The 18956-nt window shown below is 38.0% G+C and overlaps 1 protein-coding gene across 1 annotated transcript; it reads left to right on the top strand.

The window, feature by feature from the left end:
- Nucleotides 1-5722: 5722 nt before the first annotated feature.
- Nucleotides 5723-6418, top strand: LOC149255146 (uncharacterized). Its single transcript, XM_089454960.1, has one exon. The coding sequence runs from the start codon at nucleotides 5723-5725 to the stop codon at nucleotides 6416-6418; it is 696 nt and encodes a 231-aa protein (XP_089311086.1).
- Nucleotides 6419-18956: the final 12538 nt, after the last annotated feature.

Genomic DNA, 18956 nt, shown 5'->3' with positions numbered 1-18956 from the left:
AAACACAATATAAGACATTTCAGAATCATCATCACAACAGAGTTAATTACCAAATCGACAACAAAATTTGGTTATATTTAGTTAAAAAATACTTCAAAATAAAAAACATCATAAAATGAAGCCCATCCCATGTGGACCATAAAACATCGTAGAAAATATTAATGATAATGCATATCAAATGGAGTTACCCTCTTAGCTTAACAACATAACATCATCAAGCTAAATCAATGTTGATTGTTAGTAATCCTCGGTTGTGAAGATCCATTAGGCAATCAACAGAATGATCTGTTGCGGCCATAGAGACACTCCATAACTTAAAAAACTTAATAACAAAGAACAAGTATAATTGTTAAAATAATCGTAATTCATATATTGTATTTATACTTTTATTTGATATTTAAAAAAGTTTAATATGGTATTATGTTTGTACTTTTATTTTATATTAAAAAGCATTATTATATTAAGTAAAAAAAACTTGAAGTCGTTTTACAATCATTTAATTTTCTGTATTTATCATTTTTAATACTTTGACCCATTTCTTGATATGTTATATTTAATTTTAACATGTTTTAATTTTTATGGTAATCATCATATGCTATATGATGATTTGAACATTCATTGCAATGATGTTAGCAATTATATGGTGTAATTTTATTTATCTTCTTTAAAGTAAAATGTTATATTTGATTTGATTGGATTTATTTTCTTTAATGTAAAATCTCTTCATTTAAGTGGTTAAATTCCTTGAATGACATTTAAGGAAAAAAGATATAAAGAAAAAAATAGAGGGTGTTTAAATTTTTTTTAAAGGAAGTATATTAAAATTTGATAAAGAGGAATTGTAAAAAGATGAAAAAAAAAAAATACAAAGATGCAAGATTAGATTTATTATGAATTTATTAAGAAATATGGAAGAATGATCATTTTTTTTTAACAAGAATTGAAAATAGCTAATATATTAAAATACATTGAGCTAAAGCTTAGCTTAGATACATGATTTACATAAGCAAGTTGAAACTAGTGGACATGGTTAGAATGGAATACGTATCAATGATTATCCATAGAATTCTAATTTTGAAGTTTTTGATCAAAATGCTGCAATATCTACTATATTCCACCTATACATTCGCTAATATTGACCTAACAAAAGCCATTATAATGCATCAAAATTTTAGATTAAACCATGAGGAATTATTCCTCCACTTTGATTTCGGAGTCTCTTAATTAACCATTAAGGATTGGGGACATACCTCTTTCTCCCTTACCACCAAAGTTCACCTTGATTTAGCCTTGACCTGAAATTAACCTTGTGATCAGCCTCAAAGTTGTTTGATTTGAGAACATGGAGTTTTTTTCTTCTTGGGGATAGAATGATACAATTGACAATTCCGTTTGAAAATCTGGCTTAACTTTGTATCTATGGGGAGAGATTGTGAGTATAAATAGTGAATTATATTCAAGGAATAAAAAAAACAATCACCCTCTGAATTCCCAGATTCACAATTTTCCTTAATTCCTAATATAAGGCATAGGATTCAATGATGTTTTGGAAGTAAGACCTAAACCCCAAACATCTCTTTGTTTTTCTTGATTTTTAGGGAAAAAAATTACCCCCTCCCCCTGGAAGAATGGTCCCTCTTAACATCTGATATCTTTGCAATTAGAAAAAAAACATGTAATAGTAAATATACAATAGATTCATAACCTAAAGTATATACTATATAAAAAAATAAAATATTGAAGACTACTTTAGTATTCAATTAAGTACATTAATTTCTTTCTTTTGTGAGACAAAAGGTCATAAATAAATAAAGTTGAATTAACTTGTATGTAATACCTTCTTAAAAACTAAGATTTCGACACAAAATGTAATACCATTATAGAAAAAAATTCCTAAGAAAAAACCATAATTTCATTCATAATTATAAACAAAACTACACTTTATATATACACAACCAAGTGTGTATTCTGAAGGATCTGAACATATCCTCTGGATGGTTGAAACAACTATCCAAAAATATTCAAAAAATACATGTCCCAACCTCATGTGTCATATATAGTTCAGTTACATCAAATAGTAAACTTGTTAGAATATAAAACATATAAACTATCTGATATATACCCTATGAGGCTTCATACAATGGTATATATAAAAACTAACAAAACTTAAAAAGTGTCACTAAAATAGAAAACTAAAGCTGAGGTATGTGGTCATCCATGTAGGGTCTATGATACAATAAAAAAATTTCATCATTTAGGATTTCTTTTATGAGCCACAACCCCTGATCAAGTTGTAGGCCTTCCTTAGAAAGCCTATCTACTTTCATGTTATGCTCCCTATAATTATGTATGCAAGAAAAAGAAAAAAAAGTGTGCTTGATCCTCTGCAAATCCTCTAGGATGTGAGAAAGAAGTACACTGTGACATTGTTGAATTTCATTGACCCAGTTTATAACCAACAAAGAATCACCAAAAACATGAAGCTATTCACGACCTTTTTTCTCATGCAAAAACCACTAAATAATGACAAGAAATAATTTCTTCCAAAATAGTTTGATCCCCTCCCTAAACCCATCTTGGAATGAAAAAGATGTTGCTTAAACAAATGTAATATGAACCCTCCATCACACATTAGTTCTTCTCCCTACTCAACCCCATCAAAATAACCCCAAGGGAGAGATTTATCAAGTTCCCCCATTATCACAAGTCTATTCTGAAGTGTATCATTGGATTGGGGAAAATGTGACATAATAGCCAAACCCTCAACATCCACTCTCTCTAGTAGGGAAGGATTATTATGGAAAATCTCTTTATTCTTTACCAGCCAAACTCCCCAACATATAAGCAGGAGAAGTGCTCTGAAATATATGGTATCCCTGTTCTGAACCTAAAGTCTCCACCTCTCCTTAAAGTTAAGCCCTTGCTAGACACAATTTTGGCCTAAAACAAAGCTACAAAAATTCTGAGCTTGACATATAAAGGCGCATTCCACAAAAATATGTTCTATAGATTCATCAATCTAGTTGCATAAATAGAACCATCCAAGGCCAATATTGTGACATTTCTACATAAAATCCCAAGTAGGTAATTTTATGGCTAATAAGCACCACAGGCTACCTTGAACAATGCTAACCCTTTCAAGCTCCTTGAACAAATTTTGAAAATGATCTCGACTGAGAGAGGCAAGTCCTTCAAAGTTAGAAAGCTCCCTACCTTCCCCATCTTATAGGTTACAAATAGTATTTCACATATTCCCACCTTTGGCATAAGATTGGAAGAATTTTGTATTCTCATCCCCACACTCTAGCCAGATGTCTCTTCTTTTTAATCTTTACGAAGCTTCTTACCCCTCTAAGATAACCTTCCTATGTTAGTCTAGTTGATTCAAAGCATCTATAGATTTTGAATCCAAATAACCCCTTTCCCTAGAATCAGATATAACTAGAATCTCTTTTTCTATATCAACAATCTTCTCCTCCTCTCTTAACATGCTTAATATTCTCCTCAAACTGCTTGGTAGTTGAAGACCCAATCCCTGGGTCATAAGAATTCCATCCTTATTTGAACATATTTACAAAATTTTCTTCTATTAACCATGAAGAGTTCATTTTAAAATTCCGTCCAAGCTTTGGGGATATGATTGTAGCAATCAAATTTAGATATCGGTGCCCTAGGAGATGCCGACGGAGGGTTTTTGTGGATGAGGGTTTCAGTGGCGAAGAAGAGCTGAACTAATCGTCCTGTAGGCAGTCTTGAAGCAAAGAAGGTGAGCAGGGAGCGCAGTTCTCACTGTGCAAGGTCATAGCAGGGATTTCTAAACCGTAGCGCGAGGGATCGAAAGTAGAACAAGCGTTGAGGGGTTTTTTAATGGAAACAAATGGGGTGGGGGAGAGATCCCCTCCTACAAGAGCATGGCAATGGGGGAGGCAAGCAGGGAGCGCATGCGGATTGGAGCGAAGCTAAATAACGGTGAAAACTCAGCTAGCGGAGCAAATTGGCAGACGGGACTGAGAGGTAAATGTCTGCCCAGGGCATCGAAGAAACCCAGGTTCGTAATACCAAACAACAAACTTGAAGAATATAGGAGTTACATGAAAGACTATGCATTAATATGTAAATTTGTAGGGTTCTGGCCGTCAGAGAAAGACTTATTTAAGTGGATACAACAGAGATGGAAACCAAAGGGACATGTGGAACTAAAACTAGGAGCGAAAGGTTTTTTTACAGTGATATTCTCTAACATAGAAGACAAGGAAAGGATTTTCGAGGGAGGGCCCTACTTCATGAACAATGCAGGCTTATTTATGCGGCATTGGGTGGACTGTTATAACCCAGATAAGGAGAAAATGCTAGCAGCCCCGGTATGGATAAGACTCTTTGGGCTTCCAATGGAGTTCTGGGATCCAGAAATTTTAAAAGGCATAGGGAATACAATAGGGTCTTTTGTGAAAGTTGCAGAATCCACAAAAAGAGGAAGATACACATCATATGCCAGAATATGCGCGTATATGAATATAACTGAACCCCTCCCAGACTTCATTGAGCTGGAATATCACGATGAGATCTGGCAACAACCAGTGGATTACGAGCACATACCTTTTCGATGTAGACGATGTCACGAATATGGGCATTTGTTCAGACAATGTCCATTAACCAGAACAGAGGATGTAAAGGAGAAGAGAGAAGAGGAGAGAATAACAACAGAGGAACTGGAGCAGGGGGAAGAGGGTTTTAAAGAAGTACAACAGAAAAAGAAATCAGGGTTTGGTAAACCACAACGACAACTGCCAAAGGGAAATATTACCCTGGAAATGCAGAAAAAATTCAAAGCCCTCCAGGAAGAAGAGATCGAGATGGGGGAAAAAGAAGACAGCGAAGAAGAGACAATGGAAAACTCAAAGGAATCAGGAAAACAAATATCAGAACAAAAGGATACAGAGCATGGGGAGGCAGAGGAAAAAGGGGAACAACCAAATGAACAAATACAAATGGAGATAGACCCACAAAAAGATAAAGGAGGGGAAGAGGAACGCATAATGAGGAAGTTGTTGCAGGAATGGAGATTGTTAGATGAAAGATTCATCCCGGAGGAGCAGAAGCAAATGTATAAAGAAGCCTTCCAAAAATACAAAGAAAAAGTAGGGGTAACAATAGCAAACAGATTGGAACCGATAGAACCACAAGGAAATCAGAACATGGGAATGAGCAGCTCTGGCAAAGGAGGAAGAAAGAGGGGCAGGCGGTCAATGAGCGAGACAATTCAGGAGGTAGGAGAGATGCTGGTGAACTCTGGAAGGGTCATACCTCTATCAGAGGTATTCCAACTACCACCAAAATTGTTAAAATGATTATTACAAGTTGGAACATCAGAGGCCTCAATAGAAGAGGTAAACAAAGATACCTGAAGGAGAGATTAAAAAAAGACAAACCAAGTATAATGATAGTCCAAGAAACAAAGATTAGTACAGAAAGAATGAGAGAAATAATGAGCAGGGGCAACACTAGATATGAAATAATGGGACAGGATGCAATAGGTAGCGCAGGAGGATTGGCAATCATATGGAACCCGGAGGAAATACAATTTGAAAATTGGATAAGCCTCCCACGAATCCTATCGGGAACATTCAAGGTTATAGGATCATCGGAATACGCAGTCCTAACAGGGGTGTATGGACCACATACCCCAACAGAATGAAAAGGATTCCTGCAAAATCTAAAAGCAATGAGAAGTCTTATTCCAGAGAAGCCATGGATTATAGGGGGCGATTTTAATATGATCAAGACCTTAGAAGAAAAGAGGGGAGGGTTGAGAAGGACAGATTTAGATATGGAAGCGTTTGGAGATATGATAGTAGAACAAAGACTGGTGGATGTCCAGACTATAAATGGTACCCACACATGGAATAATCGTAGAGGAGGGACAAATCAAATAGCCTCAAGATTGGATAGGTTCCTTATCTCCGAACAAATTATGATGAAAGATGTGTTCATAGAAGCCATGATCCTTCCAGTAGTAGGCTCAGACCACTGGCCAATAAAGTTGGAGATTGACCTTAAGCAAAGCCCCAAAAGCAGGCCTTTCAGGTTTGAAGCCTTCTGGCTCAGAGACCAGAAGTTTCTACCGAAAATAGAAGAATGGTGGACTAAAAGCGGACAAAGAGGAAGAAGCAAAATGCAAACCTTTCAACTCAAACTGAAAGAGCTTAGAGGGAGGATAAAAAAATGGAATAAAGAGGAATTTGGGGACATCCTCAAGGAGCAGCAGCGCTTAGAACAGAAAATGAGTGAACTGCAACAGAAGGATATACTGGAGGGCAGAAATGAGGAGAGAAGCAGAGAAGAAGGCATTGTAATATGCCAATTAGAAGAACGAAGGAAACAGGAAGAAATTTTATGGAAACAAAAGTCCAGAGTCTAGTGGCTTAGAGAAGGAGAGAGAAACACAAAGTTCTTCCATAAGGCTATGATTCAGCACAGGCAGAGAAACAGGATCTTCTCAATTAAAAATAAGGAAGGCCAGCGCATAATTCAGCACGAGGAAATGGAACAGGACCTGGTAGACCATTTTAAAGATTTACTCAATGAACCCCGGAGGAATAGATCTGAGGCCATAGCCAGGATTAGTAAAGAAATCCCCAAGTTAGTAACCAGAGACCAAAACCTCGCCCTGATGAGGGGAGCATCCTTAGAGGAAGTGGAGGAAGTAGTGAGGGGCTTGAAAAGAAACAAAGCCCCAGGCCCTGATGGATACACTGCGGAGTTCTACCAAGCTTGTTGGCATTTCATGGGAGAAGAAATCCTAGAAGTGGTGGAGGAAGCGCGCATACATCAAAAGGTATGGCCAGGATTAAACTCTACTCTATTAACTCTCATCCCTAAAATGGCCCACTCAGAATCAGCAGAAGGCTTCAGACTGATCGCCCTCTGTAATGTTATTTATAAGATTATAGCCACCTTAATGGTCAAAAGGCTCAAACCTATCCTGCCCAACATAATATCCCCAGAACAGACAGGGTTCGTGGAGGGACGACAAATCTTAGATGGACTGGTAGTTTCTCAAGAAGTCATACATACCTTAAAACAAAAAAAGGAGCCAGGCATGATGATCAAACTAGACCTATCAAAATCTTACGACAGACTCAACTGGAAGTATTTGGAAGCCATTCTTCAAGCCTATGGGTTCTGCAATAGATGGGTGAAATGGATACTCAGCATGATATCTACACCGAACTTCTCCATACTCCTAAACGGTACACCAACTGCAACCTTTAATGCTTCAAGAGGTCTGCGCCAAGGAGACCCTCTGTCCCCTTTTTTGTTCATAATAGCAGCTGAAGGGCTGGGAAGGTATTTCAAGAAAGAGCTAAGAGAAAGGAAAATTAAAGGGTTGCACCTGTGGGGAAACAACATCCCAGTTACGCACCAGCAGTTCGTAGATGATATCATGATATTCTGCAAGGTATCATTGAGAGAAGTTAAAAAGGTAAAGGAAATCCTGGAGGTATTCATGGAAGCATCAGGCACGGAAATAAATAAGGATAAGTTGAGCACCTTCATTTTCAATTCTACGGAGACAGTCAAAGCCCACCTAACAAGAATCTTGAGGTTCAGAAAGGGAGAATTGCCCACCAAATATCTAGGAACTATGCTTTATCTAAGCTCACTAAGGATAACCAATTAGCAACCTATTATAGAGAAACTTAAGAGCAGACTAGAAAACTGGTCTTTTCAGACCCTGAATATTGCAGCTAGGTTGGTGCTTCTTAAATCGACACTGCAATCAATCCCCATTTATCCCCTATCGGTTATGGCTATACCAAAAGGAGTTTGCACCAAAATGATTGAAATTTATAGGAAATTCTTGTGGGGAGGACCAAAACAGCAGAAGAAATGGGCCCTATGCTCATGGAACAGCTTAACAAAACCAAAGGAGGAAGGGGGGCTAGGGTTAAGAGATCCATATACCCTAAATCAAGTCCTAGTGGCGAAGCTTTGGTGGAGGTGGATGAAAGGAGGTAAAGATCTTTGGAAGGAAATATGGACATCAAAATATCACATGCCCACAACAGCCGAAGAAATTATGAGAAAGGAAGAAATGCCAAAAGGCTCAGCGATATGGGAATTGGCATGTCAGAACAGAGACATCATAAATGGACATGCCTTCTGGGAAATAAGAAATGGACGCACAGCAAAATTTTGGGAGGAGGCATGGCAACAGAGGGGAAAAATGCTGGAAATCCAGGAGATGCAAAACACTTACAGGGAAGCCAAGGCTAAAGGATTAATCCTAGTCAAAGACTATTGGAAGGAAGGAGGAGAAAATGAGGTGTGGAGAGAATGGAAAGGACCAGAAGAATGGGACAATAACATAGAGGAAGATCTAAAAGCCAGGATAATAAAGGAATTGGATTCAAGAAGGATTAAAAACAGAGATGGACCAGATATCCTCAGATGGGGTGGAAACACAAAAGGCACATTCTCAACCAAAGAAGCATATACCATAAAATCCAAGGGAGCTCAGGAAGATCGAATTCAAGAGTGGAAACAATTATGGAAGAATAGATGGTGGCCAAAGGTCATTATGTTTGCTTGGCTAGTTGGAAGAAGACGCATACTTACATGGGACCAAATTCAAAAAAGAGGGTTCTCAGGACCACCAAGATGTAGCTTATGTAATCAAAATGTAGAAGATCAGGAACACATCCTAAATGGATGCAGGGTAGCTCAGCTTCAATGGGAAGAAACTAGAGGCCTCTTCGGAAAGACAAACCGAAATCCCCTGGACATAACACAAACTCTATTCCAATGGGGGAAGGGACAATTCCAAAGCCCGGTGATCAGAAGAGCATGGAACCTGGTAGTGGGGTTCAACATATGGAACATCTGGAAAGAGAGAAATAGAAGGATTTTTCAAGGTAAGATATCTACACCGGAGGATTTATGGAAAAGAACTCAGAACCAAATAAGAGAAACAATTCTATCGGAAACGTGGGAAGAGGAAGATTGGAAAACTTCGGAGGAAGAGATACATATTCTAAGGAAGTTAAACCTGGAACCCGGGATGGTTTTCCCGCAACACCAAAAAAAATAGGGTACAAAAAACCAAAGCCCAGATGTATTCATCCACCCTCAAGAAGGATTCATCAAACTTAACTTTGACAGAGCATCAAAAGGAAATCCAGGTCCGGCTGGGTATGGCGGAATCTTCAGAGACAGCCAAGGTCAAACCAGATGGATCTATGCAGACAGAGGAGGTATAATGAGTAACAACGAAGCCGAATTCATGGCGGTATACCAAGGAATCAGGATCGCAATAAGAAATGGATACATGAAATTAGAAATAGAAGGGGACTCTAATTTGGTAATAGAGACAATCAGAAAACTAAATCATGGCAAGTCATGGGAACAGGTAGCTAAGAGCTAGAGGACGGCGGGTCTCGTCTAGGACTTAGAAGAATCTATGAAACGTATTGAGTATAAGGTCACTCATCATGTAAGAAGAGAAGGTAATAGACCAGCAGATTACCTGGAAAATTGGGGATGCAACGAATTGGAAGGAAAAGTGGATACCAGATGGACACCTCAGCTGGCCACGAAAATATGGGTACACTTAGACCGAATCATCAAACAGGACAATAATGAAGCAATATAGCCATGAACATGATAACACACACACCCCGATCGGGGTGGAGAAATACGGCCAGTCTAAGGCAGTGATGGGATGGGAAGTTGGCCTGCATACGCCACACATCAAGGCTATCATTAATAGAGCAGCGGTGACGGATGGTGGAGCAGTACGCATACCAAGACAAGGAGTAGAGCGAATTATGGAAATGACAGGTGAGAGGTTCGGCGGCGATCATCTGCTGCAATGGAAGCTAGGTGGCGGTATCCATATAAGATCTGATGCAGGAAGAATAACAGACAATTGGAAACCTGGGAAGGTGGCGAAGGACAGAGCAGTTTGGCAGCGAGACGAGGAACAGAGACTCAGGCGACGTCAAAATGATATGGCGGAAGGAGGAAGAAGGGAAAGGCAGGTGAAGGAGGGAGAAGGAAGGAACACCCGGAGGGAGCAGGAGCAGATAGCGGAGGATACTGATAGCTCTGGAGAAAGGATAATGGAGATAGGGAAGGAGGAATGTAGGGCGAAGGCGACCTTCGAAGTTGGGCAAAGTAGCAGAAACAATAACAGAGGTAGGCCAGTAAAAAGAGGAAAAGGAAGGAGGCGTAGGGGACGAGGAAGACCGCGGCAGGAAGACCACCACGAAATGAAGACTCCATCCATGAATCAGTAGAAGAGGGGGCGTCGCTCCATTGGGCAAGCTGCGCAGGAAGCAGAGAGAGCCTACAACAAAGGAACCAACGAAGACATCAGGCGGATAATTGACGCACTAGAAAATAGAGTGTTGGAAGAACCCTCCGATCCAGAAATGGAGGAGTGGAATACCCTGCTTCCGGACCCTAGGAACACGAGAGGGCAATTAACGCTATACAAACAAGCATTACACATGTATTGGGTGATGAAGCATCTGCTTGCCAAAGCCATGGAGCAAGTTGCTGTTGAGATGGCAGAGATAACCCAAGGTTTGCCGGATATGAAGAAAGAGATGACCAGTTTGCAGATCATGACACAAAAGCAGGACATCAAAATAGAGGAAATTCGCGGCATGCTGAAGGAACTGACCAAGGCCAAGTTAGACGAGGAAATTAAGCATGAAATCATGGTAGACTGAAGTTTTTACCCAATTAATCTTTTTCAATTCTGTAATAAGAAGTAGTGAGCCAATGTGTATGGTAGTTTTGTCAGGTACCTGAGACTAGTCATCAAGAGACAAATTGCAGCTAGGGTATTGTTTTGGTTTTTGATATGTTGTGTCTTTAAGTTTGATAAGTGAACTTTTTCAGACAATTTTTTATTCGTGACCAACAGACCCGGTTTCCCTGCGGGGCGGGTTGAGGTCACATGCGTTTTGTATAGTTTTAAATTTGCTGTATATAATAGAAATGGTCACACCGTAGCTTACAAAGAAAAAAAATATTCCTTCCAAGCTTTGGACCATGACCACTTAGCTCTTGAAGAATGGGATAATTATCTCACTCCCCCACATAGCCTACCCATTGGCGTAGAATATTGAAATGATCCACAAGAGATTCTACCACCAAAAATATGTCAATCCTTTTTGCAATTCAATCCTCCCCAATATGATGATTTTTCTAGGTGGGATTTAGTTTTATAAGCTATACATCCAACAATTTCTTTGCAACAAGATTACTGACAAAGAAATCAGGAAGGGAATTAGCTCTAGCCCTAGGCCCCAAGACTTTGCAGCGTGTAGAGAAAATTTTAAATCACACCTGATAATCAAATTTTACTCTTCCAACACCTTTAGTCCAGAGAAATTAGTTCAAAATTCCACTCTTCCTTCACAGAGCCCATTAAGATTTATGTAGGTAAATGGAGCACCTAACTCAGCTAAGAAGCCTTTGATCCCCAAGCTAGAGAAAAAACTGAAAAAAATTAAGCACAAGAACTTTTTAAAATGTCCCAACAATAGCAAGAACCCTTGAACAACCATGAACATCTATGGCTACAAAATGCCAACCACCTAAGAGCGATTCCACAATTTTTGTGTTTTCCTCCCCATCACCCATGGTTTCCCAAAGAAAAATAATGTTGCGACACTTAACTTGAACAAGCCTCTTGAGCGAATTTTTTAGAGGACCTTACCAAACCTTTGCACTTGAATGACCAAATTTTCATTGAGTAACCACCCCGTGTAATTTAAATTCTCTAAACGCCCCATCAATGGATAATTTTCTACCAGTAACCAAATCTTCTCTAGCTTTTTCTTTGGCTTTGGAAATATCATATTTCCTCCCATGAGTCTTAATGCAATGTGAGCACAACTTGACCTAGACCTCTAGACTAGCCTTCAACAAGAGGAAACATTTGCCTATATCTTATATTATAAAGGATATCCCCACCTTCTTGATTCCCAGAATAACTAGATGAGCCAGATGTTATTGGGGAGGAATAGGACAATGACGTGAAAGGGTTAGGAAAATTTAATTAGACAAGAACATAAAAAAAGACTTAGTATGAGACTCCAGGTCCCAAAACCTCAGAAGAAGAGCCACAATATTTCCCCAAACTATAAAAGGAATTTACAAGAAAAGTAACATTAAGAAGGGATGAAAGAGTACCTAGAGGATGTGAAAGTAGAGTTGTTAATCCTCTAGGATAATTCAGGGATAAACAATCTCCAACTTAAATATCCTGAGTCATATGATCTCGCTTCCATCTGGCGAGAGGTTGACAGACCCTCCTACATTTTTACCCCCTCCTATGAACCCACTTCCCCTTCCTTGATTCTCAACTCCATACCCGTAATAATATTAACCTTCTATTTTTTCTTGGTCTCACCTGATGTTGAGCCTTTTTTAGAGGAAAAATTGCATTGGTTGACTATGTGCCCATACTTATAACATCTCCTGCACTGAAAAAAAACCCCTTCATAATCAAGCACCTACAATCTCTCAAATCCTCTGCCAAGAATGATTATTTCATGTAAACTATTGTGAAAATCTAAACTCACAAGGATTATAGCCATTAACATATCCCTGGTCTCCTTAAATGAGTAATCAACATCCTAAAATACCCCAATATTGTCTCCCAAATATTTGGAGCTCTTCCCATGCCGCATATGAGAAGGTAAAATAGCTAACTAAACCCAAATGGGGACAACATATAAGTGCTCATGGCTTGCATCAAGAAGTGGAGACCATAATTTGAACATGACCGAAATTGGATCTATAGACCAAATGGATCTGGCAATTTTCTCTACCTCCTCACGTGAGTTGAATTTTATTGGATGAAACCCTTTGATAAAGAGTAAATCTTAGGAGGGGTTTTTACCTTTGAGACAACCATTTCCCTTAGCCACTCCTGCAGTGTCCATATGTTAAACGTGTGCCCTCTTTCCCTACCAACCAAATATTTCTCTGCAATCATCTCCATCTGATCCATTTCCACATCCCCTAGGCTAAGCTTATAAGAGGCGCATTTTTTAACACTTAAATACCATTTTATTTTTTTTCTTAAGACCAATGCCAATCACTTTATTTTCAGTCGAAGGAGTGTATTCCACCTACCACCTTCATTACCTTTTCCACCACAATATTCAAGTCCTACTAACTGAACCCCTCCATCCCTTTCCACTAGAAAGGACTTTAAAAAGCTACTAGAATCTAGCTGAAAAGTTTCATCCACCTTCTCTACAGTCGAGACCTAACCAGAGACCAGTAAGTGAAGAAAAGTCTCAACAGAAGAAAACGACAAGACCCCACCCCCGCACGCCCGCCCCCCCCCCACCCCCCCTTCAAAAATGACCAGAGGATTTACAAAACCCAACTCCTGAGCCTCGACTAGCAATGACCCATGAGATAAGAAATAAATGCATCCAAATAAAGGGGCTTGTGAAGGGGTAAAACCCCAAAACTATTCCCATGCCAACACAACGCCATTCACCTCGGGTAAGGTAAAAACTTGATTTTCTAGTGGTAAAGAACGTGTGAGCACATAACCACAAATATTGACCGCCTAGGAAAAATACTAGGCTTCCTACTATGAAACCCCACTAGAAGAGACCAACCCCCAATCCAAGAGTCCACCAAACAGTTTCAAACCCACCCTGGGATACCCAAAAAATGCACCATAAACAAAAATAGCATCATGATCAAGGTTAACAAAGTCAAAATTTACCAACTCTAATTCCTCCATACTCCTCTTGTTATGGAAAAAAAATCACTCTTGCAGACAAGAGAGATATCCCTAGATTCAAAATAGATATAGTAACAAACAAAACAAGTAACTACTACCTTTCCTATTTACAACTGAATTATGAAGTATGAGATATGAAAGAGCCTCTTACCTTTCTACAAAATTCCTGTGGAAGTCCTTCTAATGGTTTTGAAAGCATTTCCTCATCACTTCACAGGAAGATTTGCATGAACAAAAACAAACAAGGCATAAAATCATAGCATAGATAAAGACGAAATACAATGTGAATGAAAATTGCAACATAGAATATATCATAAGATTAATCCAATATTCAGTTATAAACTATCCAAAAGATCAAGGATCTTCGCAAAGTGTGTTAAAACAAGTGCAATTAGGAATAAACAATTTCCTATATTAATTTTGAACAAGAAGAAGAAATACAACCTTGCCTTGATGATGTAATCCTCCTCCCAATGGTCTCCGATCCTCCCCTTAGTTGACAAGATTTCCAACTCTATTCCAACAACATAAGTTTACATTAAAAAGTCATCCTTACATCCTCTGGTCTGTGTTGAATTTATAGGAGAAGATAAGGAGGTTTGAGATCCTCTTCTCAAGGGATGAGATCCTCAAAAGAAGGGATTAGGGTTCAAAAAAGGGAGGGATTTTTCTCCATGAACATAGGGATGAGGCCCAAGTATTTAGAGGCTATAGGAATTCAATTGGGAAATATTCCTCGAACAAGGCTTCTATAAATAACTTTTTATTTTTGCTCTCGTTAAGAGATTTGCGTAATTTTCATTGGAGGATAGAGCACAAAATTGCACTAGCCAAAATGGTCAAAAATCTTCTTGTGCAGATACTAGCTAGGGAACCGTGAACATGCTTAAAAATAGGCTTTTGAGAAATATAATCCAGGATTCTTGTTGTCTTTCTGATTTTTTTGCTTCCAACATTATAGGGGAATGCTTGCAACATTTCATCGGATAGCGAGAGATCTAGATTGGTGATCATTTTCCTAATGGTTATAAAATTACGTGTAACAAAATGCTCCCTAAAGTGCAAAGTTAGAAAATATGTTTGAGGACTAAAGCGCTTTATCATGCCAAAGTTAGGATTAGAGACTAATTGATTGGAGACCTGAAACAAACAATCAAGTATTATGATACAATATCTTCATATAAACATCACTGAGGTAGGCATTCCCATACTCAGAGTAAAAGTATCTCAAAGAATCAATATGTAAATATAAAATAATCCATGTCAATAGTAGACACAATATGGACATAACCATCAAATATGGATCTATCTTTATAATAATGAATATCTTGAAACTCCACGTAGCCTGGGTGGATGAAACTAGATCCAAGGTCTTGGTCTTCATATCTATCGATCCATAGTATGAATCTAACCATGCAAGTGAATTTCTAGAAGTCGAACATGGTAGAAACCACCTGATTACTGGTCAACGATGTGAACCATTAACAAGTGCAATAGAAACCACCAATAATGGAAATGGTTCTCAAGGTACTCTAGTACAGTCTATGAAGTGTGATTAAATATCTTGAAGTCAAACAATCATAGAATCATTCAATCTAAGGTCAATGATGAGAACCTATCATCGAAGGCAATAAACCTACGATGAAGGCATGTAGGTTCTAAGGTACCAAAGGAGGTTTCTAGATAAACTTCCTAGATAATGATAGGAAGACCTATGACACGAAAATCATGTCAATTTTTGAAGAAAAAAATTGAGTGATTCAGGACTGACTCAAGGATGACCAACATGATTGAAGGCTATGAGTTGCAAGGTAATTTTTAATGAGTCTAGAATTCCCTTGAACATATTGGCAACACAACATTTCAACTTGGAATCATTTGACTCAAAAAATAAGTCCCAAAATGAATTTGAATATTTTTAATAAGGTGTGATCAATTTGACAGGCAAATGAATTTCCCAACCCAAACACAAAGGTGACAGAGTGTCATGTTCAAGAGCGACATACTTCCTTCTTACAATACAAAAACAAATGTTTCTTTCCAATTCCCCCCCACCATTACTGGTAAGTACCTCTTAATTTTTATGCAAGCACGAGGAGGATAAAATATGCTTGTTGAGTAAGCTCATCCTTTGGATGAGTCCTTTAGATTATTTTTAATGAGCCCTAGGAAGGAGTGGTTTGGTCTCATTATGATTGACGAGTCCTGTACTGTATATATTTTACGAGTCCAGTGAAGGGATAACTTGATGTTGTTTTCGTATTTAAAGAGTTTGAAAAAGAAATGAAAATAAAAATCATTGATCTCTTTCAACGTAAAGTTTTAAAAACCCTGGAGAAAGCAAAGCTCAGTGTTTTTCATATTTAGGGAGTCAGGAGAAAAACATAAGTAAACTCTGAAATGTCCTTTTCTATAGATTTAGTCTCTTAAGCCTAGAAAAGTGTAAAATAATGCAGTAGAGAAATATTTTGACCATGATTAGTCTAAATATACATTTTTCGTAAATAGTTCACATGATCGGTAAAAGGGGTAAACTTATATCAAGTAGACGTTTTTCATTTACTTCAACGAGTTCAAAATAAACAAGCATACTTAACAATATTTTCATGTTTCAAGAGTCAGAAAAGAGCTTAAAGGTAACTCCAGGGTTTCGCTTTTCTGTATTCTTTAAGGGCTTGAAAAAGTGATAAAAGTTTACTCATCACAAAATGATCCATTTTCATGAATAACCCTATAAACTGCACATTCAAACCCTAAAATTATCATAAATGTTCAAAAAATATTAAAAAACATTAAAAATAAATAAATTAGAAGCGATAGGAAAAAAATATTATTTTAACAAGCCTATTTTACTTATAAAAGGTCAAAAAGTGAAAAGAAATTACCATTTCATTTTTACCATTTGGGAGCTCTTTGAAAGTGTATTTTCACCCAAAACTTTAGTAGCAAATTGTGATCAAACTGGGGGACCATTTCATGATCTGTTTTCTCCATGTGGAAGATCATCCTTTGCTCTTCACATTGATAGTTTTTTATTTTGCAAATTTACAGTGATTTCCTTGTTTTTTGTCGTTTTAAACAACCTAGGGTGCGCTCATAGGCTTGCGCAATTTCCCTTACTCAAAATATTCTATGTTTGTTTCCTAACTATTTTTCCACCATTGATTTTAGGTTTTTTTTTTTTTTTAATGGAATGGAGAGAGAGATACTACAAATCTTAAGATGTTGAAGCTTTGAATGATATAGCTACATTGCAAGCTCTACAAAACTATGGCCTACTCAAATATTTTACGATTATAGGGATGAAAGCTCAAGTGGATCTATTAAGATTGTTAGTAAGAGCTTGGAATTTCCAAGAGCAATGTTTTTTATTAGAGATTAGAGACTAACTATAGATGCCAATGATATCTATTTCTTGATTGGGCTCTCATATCGTGGGACTAATATTTCATTATTTGGGAGTAGATCAGGCAGTGAAACAACAAGATCATACTTAGACCAACATTGTGTTCCTAGGGCCAAACTCAGTGGTGGAAGAATTGAGATAAAAGACATCCAAAGGCTTCCACTTAGGACCATTTCATTTATTGTTGCTCGTCTACGTGGAAGTGATGCACTTCACCTTGTTACCAAAGCCCAAATGAATATTTCCCTAGAGTGGATGCAACCCACTGTATTTAATTGGTGTGAAGGATTTGTTGCCAATATCAAAGGGAAACTTACTAGAACAAGGAACGGAAAACTAAAGAACTTTGGGTATGGATCTATAGTTGTATCATTGTTTTTAGAAATAATTCCTCTCCTTCATCCACATGTATCCATGGATATGGGAGGACCACGATAACCTTGCATGCTATAGTGGGTTACATTGATGGCCCGCTAAGGAGGTGGTGATGGTCTAGTGGTGAGATATACTCCTGCAATTTTCAAATGGCTGAATTCCCAGATCATCATGATTAAGGATTAACCATATGCAAGTATGGATTATATGGGCGATCCAGACATCACACTTCTTGTAGGTGTTGGCTTAAGGTGCTTGGACCCAGGTTCAAAGTGTACTGCATACCAAAAAAACCCTCAATCACTGGCCCTTTCAGAAATGACCTACAAGAAAATCGTAGTCTCACCTGAAGTGGTCATGGGAGGTTTCAAAACCAATTTTCTGCAGCTAGAGGGATACTGATGAAGCCACCCTCAGTCAGGTATGCCTAAAAAACTAAAGCCTATGTATAATTACATAAATAAATATTGTTTTTGGAGATGTACCAATGGATTTTGAACTTGTGGGTTGATATGTTTCCATTCCTTTGATCAAGGAGTCATGAACGAAAAATCTTGTGATGCCAATGCAAATTTCACTTAAAGGTGACCAAGAAGGAACTATGATTCATGGTTGCAAATTGGAACCATATTTGGTGAAGGGTTCCTCTTCCATGAACACTTAGGGTAAGTTAAATATATATTTTAAACCTTCTCTTGCTACTTATGATGGCCACGAGTGTTTAGTTTGAAATGTTATATTGCGAGTCAATCCCTTTCTACTTCTAGGTAGGATAAGTCGATCCTTACATTTGGCATGTATTGGAGGAGGAATGTTCCTTAGCTAGGCTCCAGAGGGGTTCAATACCTGTTCACTGAAAAACAATGAATATCCCAAAACACTCACCTTTGGGATCCACCTCGCAATCATCTGCCAAAGATCCTTACCAATTACATTCCATAAATATTACTCGTCGGTTATATATTGTGGGTTGTTTGGGTGTTGATAAACAAAATTATTTTATTCAATTGAAAGATGGGAAAAAATATTCCCTAAAGCATGCCTAAGAAAATGCCACCAAGGAAATGAACCATGGTAGGAAAAGACTCATTTTTGGGGTCCTTAGAGAAAGTAAATCCACATTTATTACTCCTCTATTAAAGTCATGTTTAAAAATATGTGGGACATGGAAGGGAGGGCTAAATTGTCCCTCAATAGGCTTGTAGAGGTGGAACACCAAAATATCATTGTGGTTCAAGAAACAATGGGACTTTGTTATACCCTTATTATGGAGTTGAAAGAAAAAATTATGGGTTGGGACTTCATGGGGATGGACTTTGTGGGGTTCTTGAGAAGGTTAATTATGATATTCTCATTAAATGTATATATTAACAACTATTTTGTGTACTCAAG

Source organism: Pinus tabuliformis, chromosome 7, assembly GCF_031772625.1.
Source record: "Pinus tabuliformis cultivar Carrire ecotype Pingquan chromosome 7, CPIR1, whole genome shotgun sequence".
NCBI classification, from domain to species: Eukaryota; Viridiplantae; Streptophyta; class Pinopsida; order Pinales; family Pinaceae; genus Pinus; species Pinus tabuliformis.
Note: the sequence above shows the minus strand (reverse complement) of the source record. Positions and strands in the feature narration are given on the sequence as shown.

What these genes read in the sequence shown, in the direction of transcription:
- LOC149255146 (XM_089454960.1), top strand. Translation starts at nt 5,723, where the DNA reads ATGAGAAGTCTTATTCCAGAGAAGCCATGGATTATAGGGGGCGATTTT.